Here is a 19,344-nt window from a genome sequence, read left to right on the forward strand (position 1 = left end):
ACCAAAATATTATATCAAGAAAGCTTAATCATTGAATTGATGAATATCTAATTTCCCTTGCTTACTCACCACATCTCATCTTACAATTGTGAAATTATTTATCCACACCTTCTTCTACATGTTAATGCTTATGCCATGGAGAGGTTGTCTTACCTTGGAAGATGGTTTCTTTGTATCTTGTTCCCATATACAAAAGAAGATTGAACGTATACATGACTTCTTCTATCATACCTTGCCCACTAATGTATTGATTCTTCTATTCCATGTATTTATCTTCAATTGAGCATAATTCATCATTCTTTGCTTCCATCTCGCAAAGCATCCCTGCGGCAAGTGACAATCATGAACCCCCCCTCCCCACGCGAATCCCGAGCGACAATGGCTCCTAAGGCTCAAGGAAGTTTAGAGGGGCTTTGAGCCAGTAAATTCCCTATTGACCACAAACAGAGTGCAATCACATACAGCCCAATCCTATGAGATTGGAAGGTCCTATCCTAGGTTGGACAATGTCTTTTTGCGGAAAGACGGTTTTGTACCACTTTGCAAAGTGATGGTTCTGCTTGTTATTATGAAATAAAGTATTTGATTTTTGAATTGTTTGTTATGTGCTAAAGATTGAGTTTAATGAAGACACTTTAACTGAGTAATAAAAGGAAGCTATTTTTTTATATGTCCAAACAACATGGTAGTATGCTTTGCTAATTAGAAAACTAAAGCAAACCCAATCAAGGAAAGTGGGAGGCTTCAATCCTGATGATCAAAGGCCTATGGACCTAATAAGTTGGGTAACTTTGCACAGTAACTTTCCAACACTAGATAGAGCTGATTAAATCGTGACCCTCCCAATATTGCTAGGATTAGTTACCAGGTTTAACATTGTTTTAGGGGGGATGGAGTTGAGATTTATTGTTTTGTAACAAAGAAGTTATGGAGATACATTGCTAAATACTTGTACATTATTATGACAATAAAAATATCTCTCTTTTTATTTTAATAAGTGTATTATGGTATTTCAGGATGCCAAACAGACTTATAATCGATTTATTGTATTCAAGATTACGTAAAATACTACTTGCCAATCCTTAAACATTGAGTTTTGAGAATCCATGATGACAATTCTTGAGAATATGACAGACCCTCATTGCACCCGAATCCAATGGGGTTGGTTTAAATGAATGCAATGGAGAATAGCTTGCAATTTCTTCACGATCAACCCTAATCATACAGGGAACCTCAAGAGCGATCTTAAGAGAATTCTGTGGCTTGAAGAACTAAAACTAGTTTGATGTTTCTTATTTGAAGGGTAGAGGGTTAATGATACTATGACAAATAATGGGGAGACAGTGACCCTACATCGTTGGGTGTATGAACAAGTCATCCAAATTATACCTCCTGACCGTATATTAGTCCATGGGAGACATGCCCTCCTTTACCCTCATTTTATAGAGCCTTAGAGACAAATAAGAAACCCCCTTACTTTGTAAATGTACCATTACACAAAGTCCATGACTGATCTCCAATGTATTTCTTCTTTTGATAAATAAAGATTACCTTATTTTCTAAAGTTAACTAAGAGAAAGTAGATACTTTAACTCTTGGAAAATCAAATCTAACATTCAACTTGTGTGGTAATCAGAATCACGGACTAGTGCAAATTTATGAAACATACAAGGAACTCCAAGAGAAGAAGTTTACTTTCGAGCAAACACCACCACCTAGGTTTAGTGGTGAAGGACCCAAGGTGGAGTAAGATGCAGAAGCTTGGATTGAGGCTATGGATGACTATTTCCTAGCTGTTGAAACTAATGCTGCAAATTAGTCCATGACTACTCATCTTCATCTTATTGGCAAAGCTAAGCTTTGGTGGAAACAATTTGCTGGGATAAAGGGTTAACAGAAGCTTCCCAAACTTGGGAGAAGATCAAAGAATTTGTGAAAGGATGTTATCTTTCCCCATCTTTTGAATCAATCAAGATAAATGAATTCTACAACTTATGACAATTAAACCTAACTATGGAAGCATACTATTCTAAGTTTGTGAGTTTGAGAAAATATGCACCCCCAATGAGAGCATCTTAATAGATTGTAAGGTTCTACCAAGGAGTAAATCCACCCTTGGACACTCACCTTGAATCATTGAGATTAACGACTCTCGAAGATGCTCTTATGTGAGCAAAGCTTATGGCCAAGGAAATTACTCAAAACGGCAAAAGAAACTGCCCAATAAAAAACTATGGAAGGGGCTACCCAAACTGTGGTGTTGACCTGGCCAATGCCAAAGGGAATGGTAGAGCTAATGCAATCACCCAAGGACCGGATGGGATAGGCAACATGTGATATTACCAGTGCGGAAGGACTGGATACCTAAGGGAAAATTGTCCAAACTGTCCTCAAAATCCTAACGCAAACCAAGTTGGTGGAAGAGGCCGAGGGAATGGCAACAATAACCCAGGCCGTGGACAAGAAGAGCAGCTAGTGCCCGAGTAAATACCATGATTGGGCAGCCTAAGGAATGCACATTAGGTGAAGAAATTAAAAGAGGATCCATTCATCTTGTCGTGGAAAGGAAAGGAGCAGACCACCAATGTTGAGTAATTCAATCTCTAGCTACTTACAGCAAGGGTATGCCATTTATAATCTTGATTGATTATGGTAGCACTCATTCCTTTCTTGCACCCAAAAATAGTTAAAAGATTGCATCTAGAATCCAGGGGGACAAGGAAAATGATAATAGAATTGGCTAGCGGGAATGAAATAGCCTCAATTGAAACTTTAGGGAAACTTCAATTTGAGTTAGACAACCATACAAGTGAAGTAGAAATCTAAATCCTACCAATAGGATGCTACGATTGCATTTTGGCAATGGGTTGGCTCAAGAAGAATAAATCCCAGATTTTATGTATTGAAGAGGAAATAATCTTTCAAGACTTGGAAGGAGAAACCGTAAAGGCATATGGGAAAGCTGGAAGAGCTAGAGTCCAAACTAGCCAAGGCAAGCCGACTCAGGAAAGGATTGAAAAAAGGTGAACCAATCTATGCGATCCAGTTGAATAAGGTCGAAAAGACTAATGAAGGCACTCTACCTTCCTAGATCAATGACTTTGAGGATGTCTTTCCAAAAGAATTGACTCAACTATCTCCAAATAGTGAGGTTGATCATGAAATAGAATTGCTTCTTCATGGAGCCAAACCAGTATCAAAACGACCATACAAAATGTTTATTCCTGAAGCTATTGAGCTTAAGGAGCCACTGAGACAATTGATAGAGCAAGGATTTATCCACCCAAGCAATTCACCTTTGGGAGTTCCTGTCCTCTTCTAGAAAAAGATGCATGGAACACTTAGACTCTACATTGACTTCAGCGGACTAAACTAGGTTACAGTCAAGAAAATGTACCCCATACCCAAGATAGATGAAATTTTAGATCACCTACATGGAGCCAAGGTTTTTTCCAAGATTGATCTAAGGTTTGGATACTATCAAATCATAATCAAGGAACAAGATATCCCAAAGACTGCCTTTAGTACTAGGTATGGTTATTATGGCTTTTTGGTCATGCCATTCAGATTGACTAATGCCCCAACCACATTCAACTTTCTAATGCAAGACATCTTTCAACCATATCTAGATGATTCTGTGCTAGTATTCTTTGACTTATACTAGTGTACTCCAAATCAATAGAGAAACATGAAGGTTGCCCTAGTAATCTATTGGGAAGGAAATTCACTTTAGTGATAGATCATAAAAGTCTTAAGTGGATCTTCACCCAAGTTGACTTAAACATGAGGCAAAGAAGATGGATAGAGATACTGCAAGAGTTTGATTTTGAAATCAAATATCGTCCAAGGAAGGACAACGTTGTTGCAGACGCCTTAAGCTGAAAAGCCTTTCTTAACACCATTGTTGAAGTTTGAAGCACTTTGCACATGTAGCCGATGTTCTTTATCAGCTTCTAAGGAAAGGTCAAAATTTTCATTGGGAAAGAAAGCATTAGAAAGCAATGAAGAAATTGAAGCAACTCTTAAAATCTGCTCCTACGTTGAGAAAGGCTGACTATTCACATGGAAAGTCTATCATTATTACTGTTGATACAAGCCCAGTCGGGATTGGATGGGCAATTGGGCAAGATGATAAGGAAGGACAAAGATATGCAATTCGCTTTGAACGATAGAGAAGATATCCACAGGTTAAAAGAGAATTATGGGGAATCGTGACAACCCTTAAATGTGATAAGGAGTATTTTATGGGTGCTCAGGTAGTCATTGAGACTGATTGTTTGCCGATATTAGATATGATTACTAGTTGTGCTACCCCGGACATTGCTATGCTCCGGTGGATTGCATACATTAAATCTTTGAACCCTGAATTTCAGCATATTGCAGGAAGAGATAACCCAATGGTAGACATGTTATCTCAAGCACGTTATGAGAATGAAGATGGGATGATGGATGAGGAGGAAGAAGATGACTTTCTTATGGCTGAAAATGATGTTGCAAGAGTGAATTTAGTAATACAAGGTGTTGCTACAGCATTTATAGAAGTTTGGACAACAAAGAGAAGACACTTTAGATGTATTGCATCTTGTGTAGAAGTGTTTTTGGAAGACAAATATGTAGGAAAGTGGCTGAGAATTGGTCAATATCTTAGTACATTAACAAAGAGAGATGAATGGTCAAATGAGGAGTTTAAGAAGATCAAGAGGAAAGCCTATGGATTTTTTTTAAAAGATGGATACTTATGGAAACGTGCTAAAAAGAAACAAGGTATGCCATTGCGAGTTTTGGGTGACAGAGCTTCACAAGTAAAAGTAATGCAAGAATTCCATGAAAGCTTGTGGGCTGGTCATAGAGGTGTTTGGGGTACTTTTTCAAAGATCAAAGAAAGATATTGGTGGCATGGTATGTATAAGGATGTTGCTCACTTTGTGGAAACATGTACGACATGTCAAATGTATTCAACTATGAGACATCGGGATGGATTGCAACCCACATATCCATTGTCTCTTCATTTTAAGTGGGTGGTGGATTTGGTCGCAATGCCTACAGGTCTTTGGCAAATGAGGTATCTTGTGCTTGCTTGTGAAGACTTGACTAATCAAGTGGAAGGGAGAGCTCTACGTACTAAGATGACAAATGCCGTATGTACTTTTCTCTTAGAAGAGATCTTTTGTCAATATGGCTGTGTGGGAAAATTTACAGCATATAGGGATGAGTTGGATGCAGATGATTTCAGCTCATGATTTCTTTGCACAGTTGGGGATAAAGCTTGCTTTAACTTCAGCCTATAACCCTAAAGGAAATGGCAAAAGTGAAAGAGGTCATCCACCTATTGTGAAGGCATTGGCAAAAGCATGTGGAGAGAAGATAAAAGAGTGGCCACGATTGCTCCCTTATGCTTTGTGGGCTGACAGAACAACTCATAGTGTTGTTACAGGATATATACCTACAGAATTGATGTATGGTCAAAAACCTATCATGCTGATAGAAGATATGACAGTCACATGGAGTGTGTTTCTCTTGGAGGAGGAGTTGAATCGAGAGGAGTTGTTGGCCTTACACATTAGACAGTTGGAAAGAAAGTCAAAAGACATAGAGGCAGCAACTACAAAGTTAAGGACAGCAAGGATACAGAACAAGAAACGGTTTGATGAAAGACATAGATTGAGACCAAGAACTATACAAGATGGGGATTGGGTATTGGTTTATGATAGCAGTTTAGATAACCAGCATAGTGCCATGCGTAAAGTTTCCAAAACATGGTTTGGACCCTATGTGGTAAGACAGGAGTTTGATAATGCTATTTATGCATTAAATGAGCTAGATGGGACAGCCATAAAACTTTCGATAGCAGGGAAAAGAATCAAATTATTCAAAAGGCGGGAATCTACTGCCTATGAGTTGCCAGAATTGGAAGAAAATAGTGGCCATGATACAGGGGCTAGCTAGGAAGATATGGAAATGAAGAAGTAAAGGATATGGTTGCAGAGGATGAGGAGGACTCAGAATCCAGTGACAACTAGGATTTTGGCATATACCGGAGGATGTGCAGGTTCAGAGGGGGTGGATGTCGTGATGTTATGAGGACACAGTGTGAAAAAGTATGGAATGCACATTCATCCGACTTCTCTATTGATCTAGAGAGTCAATGTGATTTGAGACATTAGTACTAGTGTAAGTTGCATGGATTATCCAAAAATACTAGATTTTTGGATAATTTTAGTCTATTTTTTATATTATTTATTATAAAAATCCAAAAAAGTTAGAAAAAGCTTCTAAATTAGGATGGCATGCAAAAAGATAGTTGCTTTTTCAGACAATTAGGAGTTTTGTCATAAAAAAGACAAATTGACAAAATCGTGTGTGTCACGATCGCTGTAAACAGGCTAAAAACTGCAGATTGTACTGAAAGAAGAAGGAGTGATCTGGAAGATCCATGACCAGGTGTCCTGGGGTTTTACCCCCTTTCGGAGCAATGGAGCCATCAGATTTAGGTTCCGGACAGCAGAGAAGAAGCTAATTTTTTTAATCCACATTTTTGGTCTATGAAGGAGCTCCAGGAGAACTAATGCCTGGAGATTTCTTCTGAGTAGTGCAAAGATTCTAGGTTCTTTCAATACATATTAATTCAATTCGTTGTGATTTGTTTTTGTCGTGTTTACCACTTGGGTATTCTCTATCTTCTCTTCCATCTCCTATCTCTACTTCCTTCTACTTCTGATCCCCAGTGGATTCGACCTTTCGACAAAAACCCCTCTGACAACGCTCTAATAAATACCATTAAAATAATTGACACATGGTTGCTGCCACTGATTTCGCTTGCATGCAAGGGGATTTGGCTCTCAAACGCCCCCTTGAGTATGGGGAGTCCTTGCTCATAACAAATGGAGGTGCATGAGCAAAGGTGCAAAAATGTGCAGAGGCAATGGAGCTCGATTACGCAAATGCTCTATGCATCCCCCTATGATGAGCTTGATATCAAGAAGATTCTACATGAGAAGACCAAAAGAAGTTTAAAGAAGGAAGAAAAGCAGCATCACTAAGGTCAAGCAAATAATGCACACACATGTGGTCTTCTTCCTAAAGAGACTCAAATAAAGGTACACTAAATTTGCATATTGTGGGATGTACAAGTTTTTTTCGGGGTGCCCCTCGATCAAGGATGAATTCCCAAAGTGGTTCAGGGTTGGGTGGAGCGGGGTTTTTTGAAAGGGGGGGTGCCATGTCATGGGGGGCAGGGCGGGGTGGGTGGAGTGGAGTGGGGTTTCTTGAGAGGAGGGGGGTGGAGCGGGGTTTTTTGAGGGGGGGTTGGGTGGAGCGGGGGTTTTTTGGGGAGGGAGGTGCCACGGTTCAGGGTGGAGCAAGGGTGTGCCATGTCATGGGGGGGGTGTGCCATGTCATTGTGGGGGGGGGGGGGGGGGGGGAGTGGAGCATGGTTTTTTGAGGGGGGTGCGCCATGTCGTGGGGGGTGGTGAGGTGGGGTGGGTGGAGCGATGTTTGGTTGGGTGGAGCAAGGGTTTTTTAGGGAGGGAGGCACCATGGTTCTAGAACACCTTTGGGGGGAGAGCCTCACTGTCATAGTTCCAATTTGTGGGAAAGGGATTCTTTCTGGTGGTGGTTGGCTCTAAAACTCAAAGGGATTGGATCATCGACTCGACAACGGGCTTCAAGGATGACTTGGTATACTCTCTCCCCTAGTCTGCACACTTCTCTCTAGAGGATGTTCTCCAACAATATGAGTGCTTGATTTGGGTGCCATTCTTGGGGCTCCCTATTTAAATGGATAGTGAGATTGTGGTGCTGGAAAAATCTTTGGGAAAATTTATGTTCAAAAAGTATACGTGTTGTGGGATCATAGGAAGCATCAACCAGACATGCTTGAGGTTTTTCATCTAAATGGCATTGAGGTGCTCATTGATGTCAAATTTTCAACATGACCCCTTCAAGATGTTGGAGAAGCTGACAAATAGTGGACCACATGCCACTCTTCCCCAAAAGGCTATGGCCCAAGGGACCCAACAATAGGACAAGGGCAAGAATAAGTATCAAGGAGAGTTGGGGAAGCAACATCGATGGAAAATAGACAGATCTCCCCAAGGAAACAAGCATCCCCATGCAAGAAGGATGATAATGAGGAGAACATTCCATCAAAGATGTTGTCCAGCGCATCGAGTCGTGATCTTCTGGTTGATACTAGTAAAGGAAAAAATTTGATCTCTCTTAAAAATTTGGCCCGCAATTAGCTGCTAGTGATTGCAACATCTATGTGGAACTATATGAGAATGATGAGATGGGGAATGACTTCTAAGAACATGTATTAACATGCAAACATGCATGCTGAAATGCTCAACAGTCTCGTAGAATGTTAGGGGTCTGGGATCAAACAGGAGAAAGGAAGTCTACCATGCCTTGCTTAGGAAAAGGAAATCGGATGTGGTTGCATTGCAAGAGACAAGACTAGAGAATGCAAAAGCACAGGAGGTACACTTTGAGAATTACTCCTTTTTCTTCAAAAACAATGCGTAAGGTAAAACATGAGTAATGTTGTTGGTACACAACAAGTTTGTGGTGTAGCACCTATTGCATATATCATACTTGCTCTAGGGTGGCTGATGTGTGTGTGTGTGTGTGTGTGTGTGTGTGTGTGTGTGTGTGTGTGTGTGTGTGTGTGTGTGTGTGTGTGTGTGTGTGTGTGTGTGTGTGTGCGCGTGCGCGTGCGCGTGCGCGTGCGCGTGCGCGTGCGCGGGCCCGTGCGCGGGCGTGGGCGTGGGCGTGGGCATGGGCGTGCGCGTGCGTGTGCGTGTGCGTGCGTGCGTGCGTGCATGTGTGTGTGTGTGTGTGATATAAGCTAATTGATTGGTGGAAGGTATATATGTGATAACAATATTAATTTGGTTAAGAATAGTAATTATTTAATATTTTAAAAATATATAAATCAATTTGTATAATAGAGACTTATCATACATATTTTTATCTATAGCAAAGAAGTATTGCAATATTGATTATGACTACCTTATGATGCCAATGAGTCCCTAGCTACTACTCTAGCTAAGCAATGTCAACCTTTTTTGCCACATTATCTTAGACCTAATATTTTCATGAAAAGAACAAACCCTAGACTTAGTATATACCTATAGTGCATTGTTTCCATTACACTACATAAGAATAAATATTCACGTTTTATATGCATCAATGAAAGACTATGCCACCTTAAAGAGAGACTATGTGCCCATCTCCATCAATGTTGCATGTCACCCCTTGCATGCTTATGTATGTATAGTAACTTTAAAGTATTATAGAGATGGGTAATTAAAATAGAGAATAAAACATACCACGCATCTTTTATTTATAACCTAAAACAAAATATTAGACCTACAGAGTAGGGGGATTCTTTGACTGCACTCAAGAGGCAAAACTAGAGGTATGGTGCTACCATGGATGTGGATGGATAGTCTTGTGTGGGGAGGAAGTGTTATCAATCTCCAACTATAGTGTGGGCACTCAATGTTGCAAGCATAAAAAGCAAGGCTTGCTACGTATGTGCTAGATTATACAAAACTCACATCGTAAAGTATTAGGATTTTGTACCTTGGTCCAAGCTCAAGCTAGATGGCATAATCGAACACCTTGGTGACCTTTTTCTATGAGAGAGGAGTCTTAATAATGATGAAAAATAAAGAATATAAGCACTTGATAGAAGAAAATTGGAATAAATTTTCTTTATAATGGAGATTCATACATGTGTGTACTAGTAGGATCTCTCAAGGGGTACCCTCGCCTACATAGATTATAGATTGTATGCAGTGCAATGTCCAACCATGTGGTTGCAGTCACAAACTTACCATCCTCAAGCTGGGTATAATAGGACATCATCTCCTCAATATGCTCCCTTATTTCCATCATTAGGCCTAAAGAGCACAATAATCTCCTCAATGCTTGTTAAGTAGCATTTTCCTTAATCTTAGCCTTAAGTCATGTGAGCTAGAGCTTAAGTATAAAAGGTAGAGATGTAATATTGTGTGGATCTTTTTACCAATTAACAATTCAAGAACTCTTCTTGAGGCTCTTCTTAAACCTCCCACCATAACATGCCATAAGTTTCATGGTTCACCATTGTAAGAGGTGTGTTTCTTACTACTCCATCATGTTTACTTTTGTATCTCATGGCTATGGCTTCATTGAGTCATATTGTAATGTGGCTGCCTGAGATTTTCCTTGGTGGTACATTCTTAGTAGTCCATCAAGAGATGTCCTAGGAAGCGACAGTCGGATTTTGATAAAACCCTCGAAGTTTGCTAACTAGGCTCGCTTGGGTCTACCCCACAATGGAAGTTCCACCCACTCCCACAAGGATCGACATGAGTCTTTTTTGTCAAATCTATTATTAGTGGGAAAATTAATATTAGCATATTCTAAAGTGATGTGAGTCAATCTTTCTAGTTTCTAATGGTCCATCAAGTGCGATTTTTATTCCTTCTTAGAAAATCTCTCGGCTTACGAGACCACCCAGCCATAGGTCTAAATCCGTCGAGGGTCCATCCTCCCGCTTCCCTTAAGAGAGTAGTTTTAGTTATTTAATTACCTACCACTTTAGATTCAACATATAAAATCAGCTTCCTTGAGTTATCTCCTAATACAAATTCGTTACACGGTCTTAATTCACGATACAAAAATAGAGTAAAGTAATTCTTTCTTAATAGTTCCTTTCAAAAAAATAATGCTCTTTGCAATGTTTTCTATTCAAAATATTATTCTCTCCAAGTTCCCTTCCCCAACTAGTATTGGAACTTCCAGACACAGTCTAGAAATCAAAGGGTAGTCGGCAGTTCGTAAGAGCCTAAGGAGTTTATGACCAAAGCCCCCTGGTATCCTCACCTCCTCCTGCCGACCATAGTTCCCTACGACAAGACCTTTCACGTCATGATTGGTCTAAACTCACTAATGCGAAACAAAAAAAATAAAAACCCCTTGGAGTAGGTTTTATTCACACTAGCCTTGGGGAGATCTAGCGCCATCAAGAACACTACCGTCAAGCGACATTCTCTGTTCACTAGAATATTGCCTTGGTCTAATGATCTATACTCAATCATCCATCTTTTAGCCTGATGATTTTAGAAAAGATAAGTACCTAGCTTACAATCACAAATATCTTATTTTGAATGCATTATACATAAACTTTAAACAAGTTTATTTCCAAGACAAATCTTTTCTTTCCAAAAATAATAACATTGAGGCAAATTAGCATAAGTGGCAAAAATAACTTTGAGACAATTTAGCATAAGTGGCAAAAATAACTTCGAGACAATTCAGCATAAGTGGCAAAAATAGCTTCGAGACAATTCAACATAAGTAGAACCAAGAATTTCATACTTGAGGATAACTCCCTTGGAGTTTCGTGGGTCTTTACCCACAATAAAAGAAAATCTTGATTAGTTTAGTTATGAATAGTATCATTTGGCAATTGCATCTCAAGGTCTCTTATATACCGAGGATTAGCGTTCGTGATTCACAAAAATCAAAAATATTAAATATTTTAGGGACACAATACCTTTCTTATACTCGCTTAGGTTCATCTTGTACATACCCAAGTTACCCCCTTAGAATTCGTGGTTAAGAATTCCTCAAAGAAATTATATGCAAGAATCGAATAAAATCTTTTTTTGCACATGCAGCTTCTGTTGCCTATTCATGGGATAAAGGCTTGCTAGTTGTTTTTTTTTTTAGTACTTGAAGATCCATGGCGGGTGCTTGGTTAATGATATTCATGGCTTTGTTTGTAATCCTTGTACTCACCATTCTATTTGTAGTAATTGTGTCTGCATCATTATTGGCAGCTCCTACCTCCATGACCTTTGTAGCTTTCTTCTTTGGGGCCATGGTCTTTAACTGCGAGATTGCAAAAATGAAAATTGGCAAAGGAGCTTGGGGGTAATTAGATTGATGGAGTTTTGATTAACAAGGGGGGGAAAGTGATCACCAAGAATTTCGAAAAATCGAGAAGAGTTTTGATTTTACATGGGAGAATATGATAGAAGGGATGGAGGAATTGAATTCGAGAGCACGCAAAGTATTCACCTTGTCTTTTTTATGAGGAATTTCTATGCTTGGGCTTCTCTTGCTCCACTCCCTCTTACTCTATACTCCTGAGAAAGGCCTCTCCCCTCTTCTGACTGCTCTCAATGGCTCCCCGTGCCTCTTATTTATAGCTAAATTAGAAAAGAAGGGTTGTGGCTAAGAATAAGAGTTCTTTATGGAGGGAATCTTAGCAAAATCAGCAATCTGAAGCTTCCAAGATGCAATCTCATGCTCAGACCACAAATCTAATGGTTTCGTTGGCTCCGAAGGGGGGAGTAAATCCCAAGACACCTAGATAGAATTCATCTAGATCACCAAGACACCTAGTTAGAATTCTTCTAGATCACTCATTCTTCTTCTCCTTGTTTGAAGTGTTGTTTGCTACCTATAAATTGCGATCACGACATTGCGATTTCACCAATCCTTCTTTTTGCATTAAATCTCCAAAATTGGCTGAAAAAGTCATTATTTTTTTAATGACACCCTGTTCTAAAAGTTTTCATAGCTTTTTAGGATATTTTTGTCCAAAAATCTAGTATTTTTGGACCACTAATGACTAATATGACTCATAACTCTCGTTCACGCGGTAACTTCCATGACGGGTGGCTACAGTCCTTGGCAATCCGAAAAATGTCAAGTTACGATCCTCGAGTCTTTCTGCTCAAGATCTTCTCTATTTAATGATTTTAGATTTCTTGAAGTCCATTTTGCAAAAAGTTGAAAAGATTTTAAATTAAAGTCAAGATATCACACATATGCATAATGTGACTTAGTTATGGCTATTTTATTTTCTTGATTTCTTACAACTGTTGGATGTGTTTTTTGGTTAGAGGTTAGCTTCATTACAATGATATAAAAGCATGTCTTTGAACCAACCAAGATGTCATTTTCAAGCTTTTGTTTGGTTCCAAGCATGGAAGATTAGTTGTAGCAATTAAAATTTGATCGTTGTTTAGTTATTTTCCATAACTATGATTGGACATGCTTTGCTATAGTAAATTATTGCTATTTTGAAAAATTTGGCCAAGATTGGGAGGAAAATGATGGTGATCTTTCCAATTTGGCCAGTCATCATTAAATTTTGAGCCATTTTGAAGGTTTGGGGATAAAACATAAGCCTATAAGAGATGGAGATAACCAAAAATCTTTCTACTTTTTGAAACATGGTTTTCTCTCCTCTTTTCAATCTTTCTTTGAAAACTTTCATGGAATGTTGTCAAGAAATCTATTTCTCTGTATTGAATCCATCCACCAGCAACAAAGGATTGAAGAAGGTAAATCTTGGCCTCTCAAGCTTGAGGTAGAGCACCATGATGTGGAGTCTTTTACATACGGTGGACACATCTTGCTACTTTTTGGTTATTTGAAGCTCCATTTTGAAGATAAACTTCCTTCTTCTCTTCTTCAAGCTTGCTCTACATTTCTTCTCTCTTTTACATCAATGACTTGGATGCTTCTCAAAGCTTCATTCTACTTGACACAAGGAATATGCTCATAAGCATTTTGGAGCAGCTTGATGCAAAAGCATGGCTAGTAGGATCATCTCAAAATGTACTATCCACACGATAGATTATAGGAGGCTGAAGAACAATCCTTTGATCCATGATTTGTGGATGAAGCACATGCCATGCTCGATCTGCTCTATTGCAAGCTCTATATGAGAAGCAATAGTTTCAATACAAGCAGTGATAGTGTGTTTACAAGGACAACAGGTGTTGAGTCCTGAAATTTTTCTTTCCAAAATCCATGTCCTCCTCCATTGGAAGCAATGGAAGCACATCATCTTTTGTAATCTGGTTAGGAATCTCTCCCTGATGTGGTGTTACAGGAGCTACTGTTGCAGCATTAGGCTTGTGTGAAGTGAATTCCTATGTCAGATCCAGGATAGCATAAGGATTCGCAGCATTTGCAAATCTCTCATCAAAGGGGAAAGGGGGGGGAGATCATTCTGGTCATGTGAAACTAGTGATAGGATCCCTAGCTATAACATGGTGTTCAAACTCATTCCTTGTGTGAGCTTGGGCAGTAGCATTTTCCTGACTATAATGAGCTTCTTGTCTCTTCCATTTTCCCTGTGTGCATACATTTTAGTCATTCAGTAAAGAATTCGTCTTTATTCCGGCATCTCGGGCATAGGAGCACAAGAGGATACATGTATGTAAAGCAGAGAAAGAGCGGCTAAAAGAATGCGAACCCATTGATCAAGAACAAAAGAAGGCTAAGAAGGAATCCAGAAAGAAAAAAAAGTCACGATGAAGTTTTCAAAAACTCTAGGAAAAAGTATACAGCTTCTCATGAAGAAGAGCACTCACTCTCTTGCAGCTAGCCAAGGAGCAAATGAAAAGGAAGCCATTGTGAAGAGTGATGATGGTGTGGATGATGGTAGATTGACACATCACTTGCTGCTACTGATATGCCACGCACATGACCAACTGTGGGCATGTCATGACCAACTATGGTGATGTCATCTCCTACGTGGCTCGGATATTCCTGGCATCTCCGTTCACCATGCCCAGGTCCGATTACCATGGGGAGAGCCCATGTTATACCATGCAAGTGGAAGTTACACCATGCTCAAATGCCACGTGTCAAATCCCCATGTGTCGCTATGAAAAGCAGTTTCACAAATGATGCTTGCCCTCTTTTCGCCGCTTCATCTCCATCGAGAGGAGTGAGGCTGCTGCACGCTTCCCTTCCACCTTCAATGTTAAGAGGCGGACCGTCTACAAGCATTGCCCTTGCCTGCTTGGCCACAATCATCACCAACACGTACAAACTCCCTCCCTCTCTGTCTCTCTCAATCTAATATGACGTGCATGACATGAACCCAATCGTTGGGTGCAATTTTTCTGTCTCTTGCTCTTGTGCAGGGCTTTTGCACGATCGTCAGGATATTGCATTTGCTGTGCGCATCATCGTTTGAATCAAAAGGTATGCTCTCTCTCTCTGTCTCTCTCTCCCTCTCTCAAACCTCTCTCTGATAATAATCATTATTCATAGAAACAAGCACGATCATTGTTATCAGATGACGTGCATGATCATGCACCCAATCTTTGGGTGCGATCTCTTTGTCTCTCCCTCTCGTACAGGACTTTGCATGATCAAGGACTCTTGCGTTTGTTGTTGTGCATGTCATCGCATCGATCAAAAGGTATACTCTCTCTCTCTCTCTCTCTCTCTCTCTCTCTCTCTCTCTCTCTCTCTCTCTCTCTCTCTCTCTCTCTCTCTCTCTCTCTCTCTCTCTCTCTCTCTCTCTCTCTCTCTCTCTCTCTCTCTCTCTCTCTCTCTCTCTCTCTCTCTCTCTCTCTCTCTCTCTCTCTCTCTCTCTCTCTCTCTCTCTTTGTGAGATAATAGTCATTATTCACATAATTAAGCTATGCATTAATGAGAAGCAAAATTCACCAGAGTAGGCCTGCAAATGCATGAGTTAAAATCGTAGAAGTTCCAAGTGGAAACTTTCACCTCTATTATTGGGAGGATAGTGAGACTGATCATGATCAGGCTTATGGTGCGTCGTGGTAGTGACATGACAAACAATGGGGTTTTGAGATCTGTTAAGGCTTCTGTTGAAGAGTTGATGTGGTAATAAAATTGCTGCCTCCAAAAGAGAGAGGACGAAAGCATAGCTCACAATCTATGATGTCTCTTTACCTAGCTGTTGCAATTTGCAAAGCTATCTACAATTTTAGGATTTGTGACTTTTGGGTTCTTTTGAGTTCAACCTCTTCTTGGGCTCTGAAAAGCTTGTTTAAATTGGGCCCAGATTGGATTTGTCTCTGAAAATTGTAGTCTTAAACCCAATGGATGTCTTAAAGCCAAAATAATTGGGAAACGTATATGCATGCATCATGGCATCTTTAGAGCTCTTCAATTGATTGACGTAAATTTTGAGCACTGATATTTCATTTAGGTAGTTGATTGCTACTTACTTGAAATCTTGCAAATCATATACCCAAAGATTCAAAAAATTAAAAAGAGAAGATTCAGTTTTGTTTTGAATTAATTTTATACCCTGAGTTTCTAGGCTTTAACATAAAGGATGTAAGTATGGTAATTCATATGGATGTCAAGTGTACAAATAAGCTCTTCTTGGTAGACAATTGATTCTGGATATAACATTATTTAATTTAGCTTTCAATTAATTTTATAACTGATTTTTACCAACTTTTTGAGAGTATCCACTTCTTATTGATGTTTTTTAATGTGGGAGTGCCCTTTGTGAAAATTGCAAAGAACAACTACTATGTGATGGATATTGGTTAATGATTTTTGTTTAGTTTTTGAAATGTCATTATTGATTGATGTGAAAGTTTCTTCATTTATGGACATTGAAATGTTGTTCTCAAAACCCAATATCACTCATAAGAAGGTAATGAGTGATATTTATATAAATTAGATCCCCTCCTTTTTCCTTACTTTGGTTTGCTACTTGATGATAACAAAAATGGTTTGTTGTAGGCATTTCAATCCTTGATGAGAAAATTTAAAACGGAGGGGATATATCACATTGTCTTTGCTAGTTCCATCAACATTGTATTAATAGTGATTGAGTTTTATATAGTAATTTATTTTAATCTTAACTAACTTGGGTTTAGGTATGATGTGAAACTTGATGCTTTTTGGTAGAGAGATTTTAACTAATGATAAAGGTTTAACTAATATATAGGTACTTGAATTATATTTTCTTGGAAAACACATCAAGTATTTATATATTTTTGCACCAATTAACAAAATCATAAGTACTTATAGGATTGCTCGAAAATGGAAGGACAAAACCTTTTCTTTCGTCCCCGTGCCTTTGCTCCGTTTCACCCCCCACTTCCTATGACATCTAGGCCTCTCCCTACTGCAAGCATGTCAAATGGTACGACATGCAATGGGACCCAATTGTCTAGCTTGTGCGTTGGCAATGATATTGTGGAGAGCACCCAGGCATCCTCTAGCAAAGTGTTGCCATTTGGCTCAACCTTCCAAACCTTGATGCATGAGGCACTATTAGAGCAACCTCCTTCTTCCCCTTCTTTGGTGCATCCCATGGGTGGTGCAAGCCCCTCCATTGCCCAAAGAGCACTCTCACCCTTACCATCAAGCCCCATGCAACCCATGGTGTCACAAGCTCCCACTGCTAGGGCTCTAGAAGTGACCCCTCCCGCTCCCATAACAACCGATGCAGTCCAAGTGGCAACATCTGAGGCAGCTTCAACTCGAAGGAGAAAAAGCACAGAAATTTGGACACCAGCCCTTGTCAAGGTGCTATTTGATCTGTATGAGGACAAGTGGATTTCCCTTAACAGGGGTAACTTCAAGGCTAAACATTGGGTAGACCTTGCACGATACCTCAATTCTAGGTGCATCTCAGTATCTTCTTCTTCTTTTGTTGTTTTTCTTTCATCATAATGAACCCCACTAAAGTATGTGTGATGTTCGCATGGCAGGTGCGACACAGACTTCTCAGATAGTCAATGCAAATACAAGTGGGAAAACCTAAAGAAAACATTTATGAAAGAAAAGCAAAAAGAGGCGCAGTCAGGACCGGAGCCCTCTAGGTGGGAGTTCTTCAATAGGATGGAAGAACTTATTGGAGGCACGTCAAAGGTGAGAGGTTTGAATGATGGCTTCTCGGGCCAAGACTACATCCCTCCCGAAGTGGTTTCTCTTGTGGATGAGGAAAATGCACAAGGAGATGAAGATGGTATTGTGCCTCCCCCTCTAGTTGAGGGTGCTGATGAGGACCAAGACACACCAATGGCAGACAACAACAACAATGAGCCAATTCCGGGCCCAGCTATCACACACACGGTAAGGGGCCAGAAGACAAAGAAGCGGAAGACGGCATTAGCATTGGACGGTTTGGGAATGTCCATGGAGCGTTCTGTTAGTGCTTTTGCATTAGCTTTCGAGCGAGCTGAGTTTCGACGCATTGAATTGGAGGAGAAAAGGTTGGAGATGCAGCTTAGGATGGCAGAACTCCTAGCTCCTCGTCATCCATCCACATCAAGTGATCAACGCGAGTAGATAGAGGACACACCTTAGGGTGGAATTAAGCACATCTGTTGTGCAACTTGTTTGTGTTTCCCAGACTTAGTCTTTGTCACTTCATTGTGCCTTGATGAGTTGAAAAATGGTATTTGTACATGTTGAATTGATTAAATGTTTGTTGATCATACGTGATTGCTAGTATCATTGTTCATTACCTTAAGCGTTTATTGTATCGATCATGAATGAATGTAGAGATGGTTATAAGCAAACCCAGTTATGGAATTACAACAATCAAGTTACACCACGAGGAAAAAAAAAAGAAATGGTTACACTTCTATAATTCCATTGAAAAAGAATGCAACAGCAACAACTGCCTCAAAATGTAGGTTGGAACAACAAAAGCAATGATGTTAAAATTGTTGTTTTGTAAGGCATGCCAGGAGTCAAGATATTTACATGCGCTGGGTCCACTCTTGGTACACAGCTTGCCGCAAGGCTTGACCCTGAGCACGCTCAGACCTTGTAACATTGCACACAAAACCGCCATCATTCAAATGAGGATCGAAGTCATCCTCTCGATGCTCATCTCGCATGTCATTCATAAGAAGATTGTGAAGAATAAAACAAGCAACAATGTACTTGGGGACACGATTCAGGTCCACACCAATGTCCCTAAGGATGCACCACCTATTTTTAAGCATTCCAGATACATGTTCAATTCGCACTCGTCCCTTTGACAAGTGGCGATTGAACTATTTCCAATCTCCAGCAGCGGCTGGAGGGTGCCCCTCTCTAAAGGGATTGATGAGGTGTGCACATGCCCTGTATCCAGAGTCAGCCAAGAGGTAAGGCCGCACGCGAACTCCATGAAGTAGCATGACTGGCTCTTACAAGACTTCATTGTTTTTGAAACGCTTGTAAATAGCTGATGCTTTCCAATGCGCAGCGTCGTTGGTACCACCAGGAGCCAAAACACAAACATCCCATATGCGCTTCTACGCATCGCAAATGGCTTGCAAAAGAACAGAATGGAAATGATGTCTGCACCAATATTGTGTCGGTATGTCCTCTATGTTAGGCTTCCTGGCAAGTTTGATGTGCGAGCCATCAATAGCACCACAAATGTTGGGTAGCAATGTGAGCACCTGAAAGTTTGCAATGATTCTCTGCAATTGTGCCCCAGACGGAACGGAGATGATGCTTGCCCAAAGCTTTATGGCAAGAATATCGACCACAATGTGACAATATTTGCGCACTGTGGACTCACCCATGCCAAAGGTATCAGCAATATGA

General features: G+C 40.0%; 1 protein-coding gene across 1 annotated transcript; it reads left to right on the plus strand.

Annotated features, from left to right (window-relative positions):
* The first annotated feature begins 17,175 nt into the window (after positions 1-17,175).
* LOC148022982 (uncharacterized) lies at positions 17,176-18,087 on the plus strand. Its single transcript, XM_087695291.1, has 2 exons — positions 17,176-17,420; positions 17,508-18,087. The coding sequence occupies exons 1-2, from the start codon at positions 17,176-17,178 to the stop codon at positions 18,085-18,087; spliced, it is 825 nt and encodes a 274-aa protein (XP_087551417.1).
* The last annotated feature ends 1,257 nt before the right edge of the window (positions 18,088-19,344 follow it).

The sequence above is a fragment of the Lygodium microphyllum genome, chromosome 16 (assembly GCF_053477565.2).
Source record: "Lygodium microphyllum isolate KBCC chromosome 16, Lygodium_microphyllum_v1.1.10, whole genome shotgun sequence".
Classification (NCBI taxonomy): domain Eukaryota; kingdom Viridiplantae; phylum Streptophyta; class Polypodiopsida; order Schizaeales; family Lygodiaceae; genus Lygodium; species Lygodium microphyllum.

What these genes read in the sequence shown, in the direction of transcription:
- LOC148022982 (XM_087695291.1), top strand. Translation starts at nt 17,176, where the DNA reads ATGGTGTCACAAGCTCCCACTGCTAGGGCTCTAGAAGTGACCCCTCCC. An exon ending in GCACGATACCTCAATTCTAG is followed by an intron (nt 17,421 to 17,507) that starts GTGCATCTCAGT and finishes TTCGCATGGCAG; the next exon opens with GTGCGACACAGACTTCTCAG.